This window comes from Crassostrea angulata, chromosome 8 (assembly GCF_025612915.1).
Source record: "Crassostrea angulata isolate pt1a10 chromosome 8, ASM2561291v2, whole genome shotgun sequence".
Classification (NCBI taxonomy): Eukaryota; Metazoa; Mollusca; class Bivalvia; order Ostreida; family Ostreidae; genus Magallana; species Magallana angulata.
The window spans coordinates 37,452,688-37,474,982 of record NC_069118.1 but is presented as its reverse complement, the minus strand read 5'-3'; the positions used below and the strand labels follow the sequence as shown (position 1 = coordinate 37,474,982).

The 22,295-nt window shown below is 32.7% G+C and overlaps 1 protein-coding gene across 1 annotated transcript; it reads left to right on the top strand.

Annotated features, from left to right (window-relative positions):
- Nucleotides 1-1,698: 1,698 nt before the first annotated feature.
- LOC128160929 (uncharacterized) lies at nt 1,699-12,757 on the top strand. The gene is made up of 3 exons (XM_052824216.1): nt 1,699-1,709; nt 4,843-5,183; nt 10,389-12,757. The coding sequence occupies exons 1-3, from the start codon at nt 1,699-1,701 to the stop codon at nt 10,802-10,804; spliced, it is 768 nt and encodes a 255-aa protein (XP_052680176.1). The 3' UTR covers nt 10,805-12,757.
- Nucleotides 12,758-22,295: the final 9,538 nt, after the last annotated feature.

The window sequence follows — 22,295 nt, the reverse complement described above, 5'->3', positions numbered from 1 at the left end:
TGAAACAGGTCACGTGTTTTATAGATATTAGTACTATTTCAAACTTGCATAGTTGATTTAACTATAAGTAAATGGTATCAGATATTCTGGGACACCCTGTATTCATTCTGACGTTCAAACTTTGCACGTAAATGTGGGGGGGGGGGTGTATGGTTGTGCTAATCAGTACTTGATAAGGTTCTATTGAGTATACCGGTATAATGGTAATGCTCTTGAGCTTATATGACAAGCTGTTTGTCAAATGAAAACTTCAGAAGTTTTCAGATATGGTTGATATTGAATATTGCAGAATTATATTGATATTGAATCATTGTAGTGGAATAAGATTCTACGAAATCAGATGTCATACGGTTTGGATTTAATTTTAGTGACACTTTTCTTTTACTTTCGGTAGTAACTTTTCACAGCACATGTTGATTTAACATGTATTGTGACTGCATTTAATGAACAGTTAGCAAGAGGTGATGAAAGGACATCTATAGCTGCAGGTCTGTAGCCCCCGGTCTGAAAAAATTCGGATGGACGAGCTGGGAGGTACAGTGCCTCCCATAGTAAAAAAAACCCCTGCAATTTATGGCGCACTAAAAATTGCGCTAGTTTTGGACTGATTAACCTTATTTCCGAACACATTGTATACTAAGTCTTGTAAACTTGTAAATATTTGATTCCAAAACTTTATCACTTTACTTCCCTCTGATATTCTTTTTAAACTCTATCACCAGCACTGTAAAGAAAAGTGGTGCAGTTTGTTTACGTTTAAAATTTATCTCGAGATTATTTTACATTGTGTCTGTCAAAGTCTTTGATGTCTACAAAATTAAGTTTTGATTATCTTTTGTTTTTATTGAATTAATGTAAAAACTAGTTATTGGTCTTAACTTAATTTGTTTTTGAGAAATAATCTGAATATTGGGTACGAAACGACCTGGGTACGAGTAGTTTAGGCTACGAATTCAAATTGAAAGTAGGAGAAAAAACGTCCTTGCTTTTCAAAGAGTAATCAGGAAGTAAACTAAATTAAAATACATTATTTTATTTGAATAACAATGAAATTTAAACTGCTTCACTGTTGAAACACGCTTTTTGTTCAATCAGATGTCTTGAAATTCATTTGATCGGATCAAATGCAACTGCTGAAAGTTGTAGGAGGCGAACATTTATTTTCAAGAACACACTAGGTAAGTTTGAATGTATTTATCACTCTTAAACAGTTGATAAATTATCACCAAACGTGAAGTTAGTACGAGATTTAAATACAACATGGATGCTGGTGATGTCACTGCGCGTGAAGTGATTCTTTTTTCCCCCATCTTGGAAAAGTTATTCAACTTCATAGGTGTAGAGTGTAAGTTACATATTTGGGCATATATACACGTGTTGTCTATAGAGAGAGCTTCGCTCTCATGGGCCCCGCCCGGCTCTATTAATGCAATGGAATCTTTAGAATTACATGCACATACTCAATAAATTTAAAGGTACATGTGGCGTGTTTGGCGTAAAATTTTTGACATGAGTTTGAGGAAAAATATACATCATGCTTCTTATAATTAGACGTTTCACAAACCCTAGGCCCGTAGAACATGTTCTTTCTTTAGTTTTTTTTGTCTCTTAACTCTAAACTCTGATGAATATTAATGTAATCTACCATTTGAAACGCCACTGCACATGAGTGTGGGAAAACTTAGTATTGAAAACACGATGGATGAACAGTTTGTTTACAAATTAGAATCACGTTTTTTCATGTCTTAAATTAGATAATTCTTATATCGGATGATACCCGAAGCACTATTATTACGTTATTCATTAATGCAGAACGATATTAAGTTGCTAATTATGTGTAAAAAAGGTGAAACACGATTTTAGCATCAACGACATGGTAAAATGAGTAAATACCCCCCCCCCCCCCCCCCCCCCCCAAGGGATGCATGTACTGAGAGTGTTTATTTATTTTCTATTCAAAAATTCCTCTAAACGAAAATCCACTTGTGATTTATAACTTTTAAAGTAAAGACATGGAACACATGGAGCATGTACGAACCTGACTAGCAACACCGTGCCTACAACTTCATGATAAAGACTTAAGTTTAATTCGGCTTTAACTCCTACTCCATCAAACTACATGGTCTCCGAAGACAATCTTCCCTTTGTTCCTATCCTTGTCAGTCTGTCTCTTTTTTCTTTCAATTCCAAATCTGTCAAACTTAACGGTATACCTATCTTTCTCGTTGTCGCCTTTGTTGTTGTGATAGACTGAGCGTGATATCACGTGACCGATTTAAGGCGGGGTTTATTCAAATGCTTGATTTACTGTGGACTCCACAATAATTATAAAAATTATTTATTAACTTCTCTATCTTTTAACCCGATTGATATAAACTGCGTAATTTATTTTGAAGATCCATCTTTATATAACATATTTAAATAAATAAATCAATCAAATATTTCTTACCATGAAAAAATATGCCATATATACCTTTAAGTGACATATTAGATTTGATATAGATTTGCATTGCAATTTGCATATTGAACAGTTGTTGAAATGACATGCTTACATAAGTTAGCAGGTTATAACTGCGGGTCTCTAGCTCAGCCCCGTTCTGAAAAAAAATTCGGATGGGCAATCTGGCAGTTTCTTTTGTGTTGAAAAATTGCAATTTACGGCACAAAAATCTGCAATTATAGTTTGACTGCTTAATCTTATTTCCGAACACGATATACATACAAAGGAATCAAGTAAAGTCGTACCCAAACATACTCGTACTCATAACTCACTGCATGGTACGGTGGTAAACCAATGATATTTGGATTGTAAATTATTGTAAAAGATAAGCTGTTAAGGTAAGGTTTTGATATAACTTCAAATAATTTAATTAGAAATTATGAGATAATTGGAAATAGAATTTTTGATATCTTTAAAAAAAGTTTAATGTCATCTCTTTTAAGTTTGCCGAAGAGTTTCCTGTATCAACATTTGATAGAAAATTTCTGTTTACATGCAATCTTATCTTTTAAAAAAACCCGATTAATTATATTAATTCTTCTCAATCTTTGAATGCATGCATAATGATATAATTGAAGTCATTTTTGCTCGTACTATTTTTTGACTGTAATTCAAATTATTTAGTGTCATGTATATGATTAGTAGGATCGAATTAAAATAATAATCATCAAAGTGAAACCACATCGGAATTATTTATTGTGTGCACTGCCTCCCGCTTTCAGACGTTCTCTCCAACACGCTGACCGACCTCGAAAAATTACGATGTTAAATTCACGTGCAGATCAGGGGTTGCCATTTTTCATGTTAACAAACTACACTACATCACTTTATGGAGATGGTGATAGTGTTTTAAAGAATATCATATTTTAATATAGTTGAACTTCGATATCTCAAACACCAATATCTCGAACACAATGGATATGTGGAATTGATTTGTAAGTACCAACCACTTATAGTATAAGTAATTAACCGTTTATAGCTCAAATACTTGTACATATCGAAGTGTTTAACAAGTCCCATTTAATTTGAGATAACAAGGTTTAACTATAGTAAAATATCCGAGGAATTTTTGGAATTGAATATTTGTATGGAATGATTCAAATATACATGTTTAGTATATAAATACTAATAAGGACATGACTTCTACGTTCAATATTACTGTAGTAATAGTATATAATACATAATATACAAAACAAACCAAACTACGGGCTTGAATCCCGTCATAGGGTTTGCATGGTGATTCAGTCAGCTTAAAATATGCAGTCTAATCTCTTTAATTTATGAAAATATTGTTGTAAATATTAAAAAGGTATATAAAAAGATAGTATAATTTTAATTTTATATGAATAAAGTCAATTTCCTTCCTTCTTTCATCTTTTTGCCAAAATATTGGTAGTTGTAATTATGGTCTGGAGATTTCCAGATTTAATCCAATACATATTTATTTTCCTATTTATTTATTTAGTTTAGTTTAACTTTATTTGTTTGTTATTATATATCAATTAAACCTTGAAAGCTATTTCATAACTTTCAACAGTGCAGAAAGACATGACAATAATCAAAATATCAATTAATAAACGCACTATCACATTCAGTTAATCAGACTACATGTAGTCCGAAATATCTGACTTTTTCCGAGCGTTATTAACGATTTTGATTTTAAAATCGTGAAAAGGCCAGGAAAATGTTAGGTAGTTAGGACTAGCACAAGACTAGTATTTGTGTGTTGTTAATTTCAAGTTCCCAACGTACAAGGTACTGTAGCTCAAAGTTCGTCCATCCGAATTTTTCTCAGACCGGGAGATACAGACCTAAAGCAAAGCAGGTTAAATCTTAATTAAATCATTTATATAGACATGCACGTAGCATCCTTTTTAAAAGTTGGAAGAGGGCAGCAGACCTATCCTAAATTTAACAAGCAAAAAAAAAACAACCAAACAAACAAACATCCCCCACACAAAAAAAAATCGATTCGCCAATCTTCAAAATCCCTATACTAGTGCGAACTAACTAAAACTTCTATCTTGATGTTAAGTTTGTTTATTTCCGTAAAATACCTTTTTACACCCACAGCACCATAAAAAGGTATCTCCTAAATCTGAAGTTTTGAAAAAAGCCCCCCCCCCCGATATTACTGCCTGGTATAAATATTTCATTCCCAGTGAAATCTGTGATTCAAAATAATAATTTTGGTGCGGTTTATTCAGAAACTTTGTGTCGTTGGTCATGTGAACAAGCACATTTAAACGTACATACAATTTGTATGTATTACATGTATTTAATTCTTAATTTTAAATTTTTATTGTCTTAATGCTCTTATAGTATTTTTTTTCTTTGCATAGTCTTCCAACATTCTGGCATCAGATAATACACACAAAGGGATCATTTGCTTCAACTTTGAACAGCTCTGATTTTACTGTACAATCCAACACAAGTTTGGAAATGGAAAAGAAACCCTTTGAATATGACCCAGAAGTTACTGATTTCACTTTGATTGTTGAAAATCAAAAGTTACATGTAGCAAAAGCTGTCTTAATCGACGCATCACCTGTATTCAGGAAAATGTTAACAGGAGAATTTAAGGAGAAAAATATGTCAGAGCTAGAACTCCCGGGGAAGAAGTATTCCAGTTTTGAACTTTTTCTGCGATGTATTTTCCCAAAAGAATATTATGAACTAACAGGTAGGAAAAACTTTACATTCGATTTGTGTAATGAAACGTGGCATCCGGATAGGATCATTCCATAAAAATTGCGATACTGCATAATACGTCGTCGCATTCACATGTGCTTAAGGACAGGACTGACCCCCCCCCCCTCCATCCCCAAGAATCTAGACCATTAAGACTTTACTTTTTTTCCCTGAAATTATCCTTTTAAGATATATTTATAAACTGATGCAAACCTTCATTACACAAAATAACTTAAGGTAGTACAAAACAGATAAGCAAAATTTTTCCTATAGTTCAATTTTTCTGAAATTTTTATAGTTTTTTCTTTTGGAATGAAATTTTTAAATACGTTAAATTTGAAGGAAAAAAATCCAACCTCACAATTTTTGCCCACATCTCCCCAAACCTACCATTGGAGTCTCCTTTCAGTGGAGTGTAAAATGAAATAGTCATTGTTATAATTTTCTATGCCATTAAGTTATTTTTCAAGATATTACAAATATCTGCGCAGCTATTTAAACAGAAGACCTTCTTGTTACTTAAAAATACTGAAATAAACTCTGAAATAAACTCTAACTGGTAATTTAAGATAATTTCTCATGCGATATTATTTAAAACTAGCGCTTATGAATATTAAGATGAAAATTTGCAGCATTTAACGGTATCTAAAAAGAAAATGTATGATTCAAATTTGAACAAAATTTAACAGTATAATTGTCATGACCCTGTAATTAAAATATATCAAAATAAAGAAACTTTAACCATTGGTTTTAGATTAATTAAGGTTTAAGTATGTTTGACAGAGGTATAAATTGATAAAAATCCTGGATGACGTCATCATATTTGACCTTGACCTGTTGATATGACCTTGAAATTTGTTTGACATAAAGCCTAAACACTGGTAGTGGTTGTTTTCAAGTTTGAGGTCATTACTTTGAAAAGAGCGCAAGTTACGCATTTTTAAATGATAAAAGACTAAATTGCACAAAAATCATATGAACACCACCCATGTTTCAAAATTATCGAAAATACGTTGTATCTCAAATTCTTTTAGCCTTGAGTAATTGATGGGTATGATTTATATTTTTTTCTTAAGATAATGGTCTGAAATGAATTTTTACATAATATTAAGTCATTATTTTGTGTATTTGAGAAAATATTTCAAATAAATAATTTCAGGGTGTTTCATATGACCTTAAAACAAACATTTTAAAAACAAATCATAAGTCCATCTCTATTTATAATTTATATATAGGGGATAAGATTTTGTTCAAAATGTGTGTTTTAAGTAATTTTGTGCATTGAATGTATACATTAGAATATAAATATGTCATTAAAGGATAATTTAATGAAAAAAAACAAGTAAAGTCCCGGGGTCTAGATACTTGGGGGTGAGGTGACGGAGAGAGGGGGGGGGGGGGGTGTTCGGTCCTATCCTCAGGCACCTGTGGTTGCATTTATAACACTGTGCCGGATAATTATGCCAGTGCCAAGGTGGGATTTTTACACCCGGTCAAGGTGGCTCAACACACCAGTGCATTAGATTGATCGATGAAGAATCATTTATGAAAAATGACTTTACAACTATGAGATTGATATTGGCTTTCAATTATTTTAAATGAATATTTTTGTATTTTTATTAGAAATCAGAAACATTGTTTTAGCTATCAACAGGATTTTTGAGAGCTAATAATTTGGTATTACTCGATGAACAATACAATTATCTATAAATACATGTCAGAGCCAAATAATAATTGTAATGTTTTTGTGAAAAAAATATTTACGAAAATGAAAACCAAGAATTGTAGTTATTTTTTAAACTTATGGATAAAAACAACAAATCAAATGTCACTTGCGTTAAACATTTGCTTTACAATCATATTTCAACAAGAAATTGAAACGAAATGGTGAGAACCAGGAAAAATTGGAAAATCTTAAGTTCGAACCAATCCTGATTGTAATTAAACCGATCCCGAACAAAATGGTGCAAAAAATTCTAGTTTTTAGCCGGGCTCTGCTAAAAGTGTTGTCATTTTGTTTCTTTTTTTTAAATTTCGAATGAATTGTCTATCTTTTTTAGTTTTCTTACTAATAACGTGTTTCTAAAACATTGCTATGCATTTTGGACACATACAATGCGCATGGATTTCCATAACTACTTTGCTGCGCGATGAAGAAACGGGGATTGAATATATAATGCTTGTTGCAAAATTCAAGACAGCAACTGTTGAACTTTTTAACTTCTACTAGACAGACATATTTTTTGTCTTTAGCCGCTTACAAAATTTGGTCGCTCTCTGATGCTTTGCCGACATTAAAAGCATGAGAGAGAGAGAGAGAGAGAGAGAGAGAGAGAGAGAGAGAGAGAGAGAGAGAGAGAGAGAGAGAGAGATTTTCAGTCTTTACTACACAATATGCATAAAGACACACCAAAAGAGCCCGGCTTTCAGTACTTCAGTTCTTTGATTTTTTTAGTTGCAAAATGGTTTGTTCATTTACTGATCTAATGATGCATATCAGTTACTCATAATAAACTGATTCAGAAGTACTTTATTATTTGATTTGATTTTTAATGATACTGATTGGATTGGGGTTTTTTTATACGGGATCAGTCCAAATTTATAAAATAAAATTTTCCATTTTTGTTTCAATTTCTTTATAAATGTAACTGCATGTATTTATTCATAATTATATTACACATCATTTAAGATCAAGATTTAAGCTTTAAAAAACTGTACCCTGCTTGTAGTCAAAACAATTTTTCTCACTGCACTGGCAAATAATAAAAATCATATAAAATGATAGAAAGCCGGTATTGGTCTCTGTTTTGTGAAATCATATTTCAAAAAAGACTCTTTATCGATCCATTTGATGAATTTTTGGTGTGTCGAGAAAAATCTCCTATCGATCGATCGATCGTTCGTTCGTTCGTGTAAAGGTTATATACCAGTACAAATTGAAGAGTTAAATCTATTTGTTTCCAGGTAGCGTAGTGAACAATGCACTCGCTTTTCACCGCTGCGACCCGAGTTCGATCCCCGTTATCGACAGAGGTTGTATGTGATAGGGTATGGCGGTCGCCCGCTTGGACACGTGATTTCTCTCCGGGTACTCCGGCTTCTTCCCACACCAATGACCCCCTCGCGCTAACATCCGTGCCAACGAGAGATATTAATATAAGTTCTAGAACTTGTTTATCAATCGTTGTAAAATAAATAAAGTTCAGTTTAAATCTATTTGTTTTAATATACGCAGATGACATGGTACTTGTCTCAGAAACTGCATATGAACTTCATGAAATGTTAAATACACAACTATGTACATTATGTACTTAATATACTTCTGTTTGGGATCTTATTGTAAATGTACAACTTAATAACCAAAATTGTCATTTTGTAGCTCACCGGGACTAGGTCAGTTGGAGTTTATGCTAACCGTCGGCGTCCGGACCTGGTCAAGGTTTTTGTTGCAGGTCGTGCATCTAAGTTATTACTTGTCCTGTCTTCACCAAACTTGCATGAATGATGCATCTGGACCTATTTATGGACTTGAAAGACTTTTGGAGCAGGATAAAGTTTTTGGTGCAGGTGCCCTTTGATAGCAGTTTCTAAATTGCTGCTGGTATTAAACACCAAACGTGCATGGATGGTGTGTTTGATGATTCTGCTGCACCTGACATGCTTTAATGCTAATCTCAGTCATAGGTTTTGGATGCTGGAGGATATTTAGTTATTTTGGAACAGGTTACATGTTTTAAAGATATTACTATTTCAAACTTGCAGAGTTGATTTAATTATAATATAAGTGAATTGCAGTGGTAGCTTTGGATTCAAAGTCTGATCTTCATTATCAAGGATGCTAAAAAACCTCCTACCTCACTCAAACCTGTTTGATAGAGATTTTGTTGTGGAATGATATAACATGATTCCTATGATATAGTAATCTATGATATGATACACTATTGTTTTATATGATACAATGTTATATCATATATTGATGTAAAAAGTTGTATGATACAAAATGATGTTGTATCAATTTTTTTGTAAATTTTGATATTTAATAATTTTGTTTTGACATGTCGACAGTATAGAGAAATCTGGATAAAATATATCTAGAAGAATTATAGGAAAAAACCTTCTGTTTACACTTTTATACAATTATTAAGTGTTCAATTTAAAAAAAACCAGTTTAATTTGGGAAAATATCTCCACCTAGCTTTTGAAATTTATGATAAATAAGAAAAATTCTGTTTTTTCACCTGGTAGTAAAAATTTATGATATATACATTGTCCATGTACTTAACATATGTACCATAACATTATTTCAATATTGCTTTTTAATTAATATATGTAACAACCTATGCCATAAGATGTATGTCTTTTGCAAATAAATAATGAATGATGAAATATCTATCATCTATCTTTCTGTGGTTAAATATATAAAAACCTTTTTGTCATAAACCATTTTGTCAGAAAAGTTGAAACCTTTGTGAAAGCATCCACGGGTAGTGTATATACAAGTGTGTTCAAATCATGACATATGGGGGTATGATGTGGCAATACTTGGGTGGGGCGAATTGTAACTAAGGAAATGTATAGGGAAAAATCTTTAAAAATCTTTTAAATGAAATATTTTGCTCGATAGTTTAAAACCTATACAGAATCATTCTCAGGTAGTGTAGTATCACGTTTGTTCAAATTATTATCCCAGGAGGTAAGGTGGGGTCGCAAAGCTACAATTTTTACATAGGAATATATAGAGGAAAATCATTGAACTCTTTACCTTTTTTTTGTACTCAATCTAAAAATTGTGCTAAAAATTAGAAAAAAATCTGCAAAGTTGTCGAGATATTTTCAAAGCTGTTTGGATCATATGTCAGATTGTTGCTCAGGTGAGCTACCAAATTTATCATAATACAATATGCCGTCGGTTTTTTTTTTAGGAATGAATTCAATAGCAACCCAGTTAATACGTGTATATTAAATTGGGTTGGAGCAGTTTTCGCTATATAATTCGCAAAGCAGTATATAAAACACGAAAATTGTTCCAATCCAGTTTATATGAGTATAAAATGGGTAGGTTGGAATTCATTCTTTTAATCAAGCACTTTAATTTGATCGTTGCTCTTTATCTTTATACATATCTCTTTAATATAGCACATAAAATGACCATGACAATCATGCCCTCTTAAAGTCAAATGATATAATTGTATTTCAGAATCTCATATTGACGAAATTCTGCCACTTGCCGACGAATACGAGGTAAAATGTGTTCTCCAAAAATGTGAACACTGGTTGCTTACGCAGTTTGAATTGAAGGAAGCTAACTTGAAGGTTTCTCCACACAACATGTACCAAAGCGTGGATAGCAACGTGAGCTTTCTAATGAAATGTCTTTATTATGGCGAGAGATATTCCCTTGTGGAATTTTATAAGAAGTGTTCCACAAAGGCTCTTCCGTATAAACTTCAAAGGTACAAAGAGAATGAGCACTATCAAATGCTGCCCGAAAGCCGTAAACGCCAGTTGGTAGAAGACCGACTCTTGGAAATTGAGAGAAGAGCGAAAAAGTCCAGACAAAGTTCGGGGTTTTCAACTGAGTTGCATGAATGTTCATCGAGTCTATTTTTGTGATAACTCAAATACAATACCAAGAGTTTCTACCTTAATTCTTTAATTTTTTAAAGAATTTTTGAAAATATGGTAATGTTGAGTAAAAAAGGTTTTGGACCCTCCACTTTGGAGAGGCAAGGACTGTTGCCTGTTGTGTTAATTTCTACTATAGACCTGTTTGACCATTCTGTTTTGTTCTCAAGGACATATTTGAGCAATGTCTTCAACTTTATTGCTTGGTCCTGTCTAAACTCACTTTCACAGAAAGATCCTCTGTTCTGATAAACGACTGCCCCTATGCTCATTCTTTAATTAGAGGAGAAGGGGTGTCACTGTTGTATAAACACTGAAAGCACTCATGCTTAACTTGTTTTTGTTTTACATAAATTTTCAAAATTTCCTTTTCAGCCTTCCCTGAAAAATTTATCCACATGTTTAAAAACAAAATACTTGTCATTTTTCTCAATTGGTATGTATTATTTAGAGACTACATGTATCCTTCATTTTTGTCATACTATAATGAGTCAATTTTATTAAAATAAGAGGTTACAAATATATAAATACATGTATATATTTAACATTTAGTAAATGTGAACCATCACCTTTCAAAAACTGATGTACTGAGCTATGTGATATGTTGTCAAATGGTTTTTGTGTTGTCTTTAAAAATTGTTTCAGTGATTCAACAGTCAACTGGTTACAATATAGAATCATAAATTATTCATCCTGTTAAATATTATCCAATGATGATCAAAATTACTTCTGATTTCTATACTCTCTGCAATGAAATGTCTGAAAATATACAGCAGGCATTTGCAACATGCAAGAAGATATTACCTTTATTGAATGCATTTAATGTGCTTATATACATGTACATGAGATGCTACAAAAGTGTTTGTTTTTAGTATTTGCAATGCCTTATCCGGTTTGTATCTCCAAAACGGAGATAGCTTTATTGTGTTTTTTTTATACATAGCAATATATATTCATGTTTAAAACAAAACAAGACGCCAATATTTTGAGTTTTTGAAACTAACAGTTAAAACTTTCAAAAAAAAAATGTGTCCTGTGGATAAGAAATGTTATGCAATCATTTTAAGAAAATGAAACATAATTGCGAAATATAAGAAATAGCTTATTGTGATCGGCTTCGGCCGATCACTATTGTGTCCATATGAGGCATCCGGCAAATGCTTTCTCGTGCGCACACATTCTGCTTGCATAAGTAGTTCTTATAACACTTGAAGCTTTGGTTTAGTATTTATATAACATTTTACTCAGTTTTATTTCCATTCATTTACCTTAAGAGATGCAAACATACATTAAATACAGTTCGACCTGTTAATTCAAGAATGTGAAGAGAACATTTTGTCTCACGCGTAAGAATTTCGATCGAAAGATTTATTGAGTAATGCAGTTGACCTCGATGAACTGACCTCGATCATAAGAAGATGCTCCATGAACTGACCTCGATCTATTGATGTTGCATAATAGTAGCTAGGAAGACGGCTTGATTTATTAACAAGGTTACGTTATAATGCGACCTCAATAGCAAGTTATGATGGCATTCAATGTTTTTCAGTCGCATTAAATTATTTTAATACAACTCTTTCTTTGTATACGATTTATTTTTGATGAGCCCTACCTAGTATTCTGAAGAAGGAGAAGAAGACACATTAACATTTAATAATTACGTTAAAAATATAAAGCAAGACAAGGAGTTTACGAACGGCTTTCCCCTTTATTTCAAAATTAAATTTGTTGACGGTTTATAATGATGAAATTATGGTATACAGATTCAAAATATTCTATATTTTGTAAATATACAGTACTTTTTAAAATTATTTTACATTAAACTGATCATGTTGATTGCTTCTAGCTATCAATATATAATTATTGCCGATCATTCCTTTAAAAGGAACACTTGTTATACATATACATTATTATAGTCTATATCAAAATATTATAATATTTTCCTGAATATTGCGTGATTATTTAGAATATAAAAAAAAACAATCGGCATGTGTCCACGAAGACAACCTTCGTATGCATGACGTTGCGTTTAAATATACGGTAAAATTGCGACGTCTTGCTAAAAACGGAACAGTTTTCAGCGTAAATTTCATGATGTATATGTTTAAACCACACATATAAGTTATATACCATTTGATTTGATAAATTCAAGGCTTTTGAAAATGTTTTGTGCTGTGCATATTTGAAACGCGGCAAATTTCGGCCAATAACGTCCCTTGTTCTTTCATGAAAATAATCGATTGTATGCAACACTTTTTAGTGTATAACATGATATTAGAATAGCTTTCCTTGCTGCAGAAAAATAATTACTAAAGGGCTTTGCAAATTACTCGTACGTGCATTTTACCAAATTGACAGCTTAAGATAGCTTAAGAAAGCTTTTCAATTATTTTGTTCAATACAGCATTTTGTGATTCCTGCATTTCCCGGAGAGTATTCAAAAACTTGTCATTCCTTTCTTCAAAGATTTTGCGCAATTCCTCTGTTTTGTTTTTCTTCCTCCTTTTTTCGGGTGTGGGGGGGGGGGGGGGGTCGTGTTAACCTGTGATTTGTCATCCTCTTCCTCATCTGAATCTTGAGTGCCAGTTTTAGTAAGAGAGCCTCTAGCTGCTACTGGAGCAAATGTTGGGTCTTTCGCAAGAATTTCTTCCATTTCTTTTTCAAGGAGGAAAGGTCGTGGCCTCTTGTTTCCTGACTTATTTGATTCCAAAACATATTTTCTGTATCCTCTTTTCAAAGTATAAAACTTTCCCCTGTGATGTTAATATTTCTGGAGGTCTTTTGACGGAGGGCTGCAGCTATATCATCTCATACTTTCTTTTTGTTTCGGGTTGTCTGCAATGTGTCTGCATTCTCCCTGTAGATGGAAAGAAGTTTTCTGGACATGTAGATACCCCATTCTAGTCTTCCCTTCTTTTCTGTGTCAATGAAGTCCTCACTGCAGTCATTGCTGAACCATGGGGTATCATCGTAATCATTGATCCCGGTTTTGGGGCTGGTGGATGAACATGCATCATCCTTGCTAGTGTTGCTGTGAGGCATAGGCTCATTGCTGGTACTGGGACCTGCAGACCTTTTGTCTAGGTACTCTTGGTCAAAATTTCAACATTCCTGAGATATTCCATGAGGGATGCAATCAATTTTTTTTTGGTAGAAATAATTTTGAATGGCTTTCTTGAAATCCCCATAATCTGTAAATAAGAAATGAAAATTCATTGTAATATAAAGTTCACTCCAAACACACCTGGCATTGATGTTTTTTAAACAATCTAATATAACCAGCCTTTCCTGATAATTATCTACAAGAAAAAGAGACCAAAGCAATTTTATATTTAGTTTCTAGACAGAAGATTAGCATACAAATATGAAATGAAAGTAACATGTGGCAGAAATAATTAAATAGCTTAAATTATTTAATCATATATTGCTAATTTTAATCCACATACAATAAGGTGTATATAGAAATATATAACCAAAGTAACACACTGTCGTCTATATCAAGAACAATCGGAAAAAGATCTTCGCCGAGGCCCAGTGATTTCTTAAGTCCCGCCATGTTGAACTCCTCTGATGACGTCACGCAGTTATCTCTAGGCTGCTGGTAGATTTGGTGACATCGTTATTTTTATAACTTCAATGTCTTTTGTTTGATAGAGTGGGTCTGAGCTCCATATTTTCCTCATAGTCTAAATGCGGTTTAATGGAATTTAAATCGATTTTGATCAACAAAAGTGTGGAGAGATAACTCATTATACTTTAAAAATGTCATTTTGAAAGCCCAACAATTGACCGTTTTAGAAAAATAATACAAGTCCGTAAATTCGTAACCAACGCCTCATATAGCGTTTAAACAAGCACATTGTTGTGAATGAAATGGCTCAGTGGTAAGAGCAACAGACATTAGGTAACTATTAATAGAACTTGGGTTTTTAGGTTGTGAATTCGATACCACCAAAACTTAAGAATTAATCATTTTTTTCCTATCGTTTTTCGAAATAGTTCAAACTAAATACATGTATACATGTAGTTGTATGTAACATTTTGTAAACTTGTAATAAAACAAATCAAATATATTTAATTGAAAAAAATGTTAAATTTGAAATTGTATTTTACGACTAAACCAAATGGGCAGTTGCGCCATCTTATTCTTCCATGTTCTTTGTTAACAAAACAAACGACATAAAAGGGTATCGCGTTATTTCGCCTCATGTTAAAATTCACCCCTGACGTCAAGAAGGGTATAGTTGAATTACGACTTTGACCTCGCTATAAATAAAAGTCGTAATGTTCAGGCAAATTACAATTAAACCCGTGTACGTTTTGTTTGCTAATCTTTCTGAAGTTTGCTTTCTAAATTTACAATCCATGCATAGCATAGCATTCAAGTTGAATAACCCTAATTATTCGGGGAACGAAACCAATCGATTCCCTTTTCTAAACAATCCTATGATGCATTTTGGTTTGTTTTTTCGTTTGCCAAAAAAAGAAATTATTTTTATTTACTTTGAATGTTTTTAACTATGAAAGGAGACCGATTATGCTGGTATAAATATGAGAAAGTCAATAACTTTCTAAGATAAAGGGTTTGTATGGAAAATTATTTGATACTGTAATAACAAAAACATCGTAGCAAGCAGCTTTAATTTTGTTAATGTGAAGTGAATAACACCAATTCAACCTGAAACGTCTTGTTAATACGAAGGAAACGTAACTATTAATACACATAAAACGGAGTACTGCATCTTTACCATAATCGCTGTTGTGCAAAAAAGCTTTGTGTGGATACTGTAACCCAACTTTAAAATTTATTCGCGTGCAAGAAATTTTTGCGAGGTTCGCAAGAGCCTGGTCGTTGCGAATATTTCTCACCGCGAACAAGTCTTTATCGTGTGGTTGTTATAACAAAATACGGGTCTGGATAAGGCTTGGTCGCGAACAATAGTCGTCGCGAACAGTTTATTGGAAGAAAATCGCGAAATAAAGTCGCCGCGAATAAATGTTGGTTTACACCTGTATGATAATTTGTATTTTCTTGTAGAACCTGTCATTAAGTGCAAATTTGATTCGCTGTTAAATAAAAATTATTTTGTGATATATTTGTTAAATCATATACATGTAGACCATACTATTGACTCATATGAACCTTTCTGATTAATTTATTGCTAGGTTAATGTTTCATTATTAGAAATATTATAGAATATATAGTGTTACGGTATTTCGTGGCTGTAAATGACAAAGTTTGTGAAAGTTGTGTGAATATTTCAATTTTCCACAGAATTTTTATCAATATTTATTTGAAAGCCAATATTATTCATGATAAGCTGTCTAACGTCGTACTGGAGGATCTGGTTAAAGATTATACCAGTTAAAACGTGATATTTGATTGCAGTTGTTTGCATGTAATGAAGACAATAAATGTTTTTTTTTACTATATTCTAACATTTGGTCGTTGACCAGAAGACTATAACTTGAAAACTTCATATTCATCATCGATTAAAATACATGAGTTTGTTGAATAAGTATAAAACTTTTACTAACATTCCAACTTTAAGGAATAAGGAATCATTCTTTGATTATTATATTAAGGTGATCATTGTGGCGTGATATTTTTAATATTTGTCAGCAGTTCTTAAGGATCATGCAACTACATGCACGAAGTAATATAAAATTATTGATATTATACGGGTTTTTAATATGCAAACCTTGCTTGCATCCCAACAGTTCGTATTATTTTGCGTCATTGATGAAATGAATGAAGTATACGTTAAAAATTTGATTTGTAGTGTTATCACTGAAAAAGACACTAGAAAAAGTACTTTTTAAAAACCCTGCTGATTGCTTTCTACACGGTTACTTTTATTTATCAGATTGATTGCTAAAACTGGCGGCTAAAAATATTTGTACCCTATTTCAGAGTTTCAAATTTGATTCTCTATTCCTCAATATGTTTTATTTCCAATAAACTAAAATGAATTCATTTATATTGGAGGATATATCGCATGTTTTTTAATTTTCGGAATTTTTTAAATAAAATCATTCTATACTCATTAAAAATGCTGTTTATTATCGTTTTCATAAAATAATCTGCCTAATTCGTGAGTTTGAAAGCGATGAAATTCAAATATCGCGATATGCATAATTATTTTCTCCCTCGATCTACCCGCCATGATGTGTGACGTCATATGCGACCTCGAGCGAGAAAGTGCTGTTAGCCATCTTTGTAATTGGATTAGATTTAAACGACAATTAAACTAATTATCACCTATCAAATTGCCGATAACGGGACATAATGGTGTTTTGTGCCTCCTGCGTGTGTTCTACCCGTCAAAAATGGGGATTCAGACTGTTGTTTTTTAAAGTTTCCCTTACGAAATTATGCGGAAATCTTGCGACAAATAGGGGTTTATCTGTCGACGAAAGGATTTATAAATAAACATTCAATACGTATAGTTTCATAAATAAATCGTATTTATTTTCAAAGAGAAAAAAATAGAAGTTTATGCACAGGGGCCTGTGTACAAAACACAAGTTCATTGGAGAAATAATATGACAAGAGAGACGCCATTTTGGATACCGCCTCGTTTCATTAGCTGTTTTCTTTTTCTTATTGTTAAACTATACGTTCGTGTATGCATCGGTTTTGAATAAATGATTTCTCCATTCATAGCTCACCTCTGCAGATATAATAATTTAAGTACGGGAGGTGAATTTCTTGGATTCTATTTTTTTGTGGGAGAAGTCAAGGATCGAGCCGTCGATATTGAATGTTTACGCGAGAAATAGACAAAGTTTGTTGATATGCATTTATACTTAAATGGATTAAAAAATACGGAGATTGGATCTTACAGAAAGAACAATAGGAAAGGAAAACGTTCTTGCCTGCTTTTATAATATGTATTTATACAGTGTAATATGAAGTAAACAACCTTAGAAAGTTGTGACCAGTTACGGCCGAAGAAACAAACTTCTTGTGCACCACGGTTTTACAATGTACATTATGAGTCGTTAGTATCGCCAAAAAGCAAGACTGTTGTAGATTTTAGTATAATAAACACCTTTAACTGATTTATTTGAGCTAAAATCCTTACTAAGTTGTGTTTACAATGTTTACACGTCGATCAATTAGATCGTTATTGCCGACTTCAACGTCTCTTCTTCGGCTATATCGTCGTTTTTTAACAGTACAACTGGGGCCCGTTTCTCAAAAAGGCCTACGTCCAGGCGTAAGCTTAGTCCGGACTAAATCAGGGACTAAACCTCAAAACCAGACTAAGTTGCGTTTCACAAAAAGGCGTAAACTTAGTCGGGACTAAATTTGGGTTTAAATCTACGCCTGCTAATGGGTAGGCGTAAGTCCTTAGTCTGTGCACAAAAATGGCGAGTGTTTTGTTTCTAAGGCAAAATATACAGATAATTTTATTTTTTGGTTTGTTTTATGTGTTATTTGTACATGTATGTATAACTTTAAGAAATACCTATTGTTCGATAACTGTCTCTATTTCTAAATAAATTAAAATTAAATCAATTTGATAAATAATGGGCTCACCTTATTAAACTTATATACCCCAATAAATGATATAAACACAATTATTTAAAAAATGCTTTATTTCTAAATTAAACATTTATTCCCCAAGAAGATAGATGTATATAAGTACGAATAGATTATTGATTTTTTTTTATCAATTCTCAGTAAGCATGAACTAGAATTTAATGTTTCTAATCAAATTTGAACCTGTGAAACGAAATTGATTTCAAAATTATGAATAGGAGCAACTCAAAACGTCTACACTTGTAATTTGTCTTTGTATGTGGTTGTTTGTTCTTTACCTATACATTTATTACTGAAAACTTTACAACACGTATGCATTCTCATTTTCATTTCTTTTGCTCCTAGTATCTTTACAAAACCGTATGAAAGCTACATGTATTTTGGAATGTTTATGAACTCGCATTTAGATACAATCAATTTTTGTTTGTTAAAATATTACTTAGTTAAAAATGTGTTTTAGAAGCGTGCAGAGTGTGCATCAATTTTAGATCTGTTGACAAGCGTTTGTCAAGGTTATCGATTATTATAAAATTTCACATGCACACCTTGAATTTTTGGAAATAAAATTCATTAATCTTATTAATTCTAGGATGAAGTGATCAATTGCATTCATATTTAACATCGATCGTAATTCTTTTAAAAAGAGTATGGAGCACATGTACTATCAATGATCTCCGTGCATATTCATATGCATTGTTTATTTCTACTCATTTAATTGAATTGATCTTTAATTACTTGAATTCATGATAGTTTTGTTTCATCACATTTAAGATGTACGTATATCAAGGGATTATTCTTTATTTCGAAGTTGTCGACTTGCAATACAAAAGCGTTGTTTTAGCAGTTTTACAACAGTGTGCATTATTTACAAATTTAACTAGCTTGCATTTGTCATACTTATTATATAAACAATTGTATACACCCCCATCCCAATAACCCAAACCAGATAGGGAAAAAAAACTCACATGCACTTATTAAAACCGCAAAGATGCAAAAGTCTCATCCGGAAGGGGATAGGGGATTTTTTTAGATAAGGCATCTAAAAAAATCCCCTATCCCCTTCCGGATAAGACATTTTGCATTTTCCATTTAACTTGTAAAAACCTTTTATTTATAAAACTTTCTTTAAAAAGGAAGAAAGTAAAACTCACATGCACTTGTTAAAATCGCAAAAATGCAAAATGTCTTATCCGGAAGGGGATAGGGGAGTTTTTAGATGCCTTTTCCATTAAACTTGTAAAAACCTTTTATTTATAAAACTTTCTTTAAATAGGACTTCAAGGGTGTTCTTAGATAACTGCTTTTATATCTTTATTTTAATCAAGATACTGTATACAGGGTTATATTTCCGTCCTTCTACACTTGCAAACAGTTTCACTCGGTCGTGACTTCGCCAAGTCACAGCTGTTACCTAAAGCCCCTTTCACAATTGGCGCACGACCACTTTACACCACTTTGCGATCGAAATTTTTTAGCTTCGCACGAGCTGTCGCATACTTTACACGAGCTCTCGGATTCGTTGCACACGTTTTACTGGTCGCATCAAGTCTCCTCTGAATAGTGGACATGCACACTATTCAGACGCGACCGAACGCGATCCAAATTATCGCAGTGCAACGCACGAACATTAGTACGAACGTTTTACAACGTTTTGTGTACTCGCAAGAGTGATACACGATTTATAAAGATCGTAAGATAAATCGCTGGTGTTTATGCGTCTGTTTTGCGTCCGTGAGACTGTTGCTCAACATGTCTCATGTAATCTTGCAACGTTTTACTACCATTGCACGACTTATCAGCTTCAATATGCCATGCTTTTCTACTAGTATATATACCCTGTATAAGTATCTCCGTTTCTGAACAAAATTTAAAATATACATTTATTGCATGATGGTGAGGGAAATACAGTACCCGCAACGTTATTTTTTACAAGATAAACGATAGGATAGGATTCACGCACGATAGGATAGCATTAACGCACGATAGAACAGTATACACGCACGAAAGGATAGGATTAACGCACGATAGAACAGTATACACGCACGATATGATAGGATTGATACACGATAGGAAAGGATAAACGATGTTCATGATATACGAATGATCGATTTAAACGATATTTACGAACAAACTGATAATGGCAGAATTTGAAAGAGAACACGTACAAATAAAGATTTGCGTGGAATTTCTTTATAGTAACAATTGCCAAGTTGTTAATCATCGCTGCATCATTTATAGAATGTATAAAAATGACCAGTTAATTTTTTTTTCAACTAAAAATATGAGCTTTAATGATCAATAATTTTTCTGTATTGTTAAAATTGTTTTCATTACCGAACACCCTAGCCGATCGCCGCGAATATTTCAGCCCGAGATTAAATCACTCGGAAAATAGCGGGTTTAATTATTATTTATAATATAAATCCAACTCTTGTATAAAGTAAATATAAAATCTATCATAAGTACATTTCTTTCTGTATAAGAAAATGATGCATTAAAAACGAATTATTACAGACAAGTTAAATATTTACGCAGATACACATTCCGCGTACGATTTGTTAACATTGTTTTCATTACCACACACCCTAGCTGATTGCCGAGTACATTTCAGCCTGAAATCAAATATCACACGGTAAATAACGGGTTTAAAATACAACTCGGGTTTTAATTAAATATAAATCATATCATAAATAGTTTTGTTTCTGTAAAATATGATGCAACAAAATTATATTGCATAAAAAGTTAATGTTTACGCAGGTATACACTCTGCGTACGATTTAATATTATCGATATACAGGTAAATATGTTACCTTGTTCCTAAGAACTTCGTTTTTCATTTTAAATGTTAAAAGATATGATTTACATATAATATTGGTTAATTTTGATCTTAAAAAATTAAAAATTAGTATCCTGACGGAATGTTGGATAGGATTTTACAATTCTTGTTCGATTAATATTCGTATACGGCGCACCGAACGAGTTGCAACTTAGTAATAAATTTACTTGCTTATGAAAAGGCACGAAACGATTAACACGATAGGATAAACGGAAGAATTGTTGAAATTAAACAATAAACCTGATAGGATTCACACACGATAGGATAGGATTAACGTACGATAGAACAGTATACACGCACGTTAGGATAGAATTAACGCACGATAGGACAGTATACACGCACGATACGATAGGATTGATGCACGATACGATAGGATAGGATTGTAAAAAATAACGTTGCGGGTACTGTACATGTATGAAGATTTATTCCCTCAAGAAAACTCATATTTCCCGATAGAAATTTGTTTTTTCTGGGGAATAAGTCTTCATATTCCCTGAACATTAATGCAATAAACGTTTTATTATACCAAGCAACATATGATTACACAAAATACGTTGATTTCTAATAATGTTTGACTTTTCAACAGTCGCAACATTAACGTCGTGATTGTTTGATTTCCCATGTAACTGTCTCACTTTTCTTTCATAAATCATAGATAGTTAAGTTGGTTCTGAGATATAAAGAGAATCATAATGATTAAATATTTTTGATTTAATCATATTTGTCTACATCGTATGCTCATATAAGCTTTTTCATTCCTATGACATCGCCCTGTCACGTGACTTTCTAGACCAATCAGATACATGTATAATAGAATAATATAATATTGAGGTATAATAATAAATGCTGCTGCATACCTGTATCTTCTTAGGCGGCATCTTTTTTCGCTTTCAACTATGTCTACTGAATATGGGCGGTGTATATACCCCCTTTGACTCGCACGATCATTCGTACCATGGAACGCATAATCCCACGTCCAATCACACTGGCGCACGTTCAATCGTCCGATCACCTAGTCTCTCGCGCGTTCCTATCGTTTTTTGCTTTCACTGTACAACAGTCGCATACAGACGCAAGATATATCGCAAGATTTA

Bases quoted from the DNA above. Each gene is read 5' to 3' on its own strand.
- LOC128160929 (XM_052824216.1), top strand. The intron at 5,184-10,388 runs GTAGGAAAAACT...ATTGTATTTCAG, and splicing joins AGAATATTATGAACTAACAG to AATCTCATATTGACGAAATT.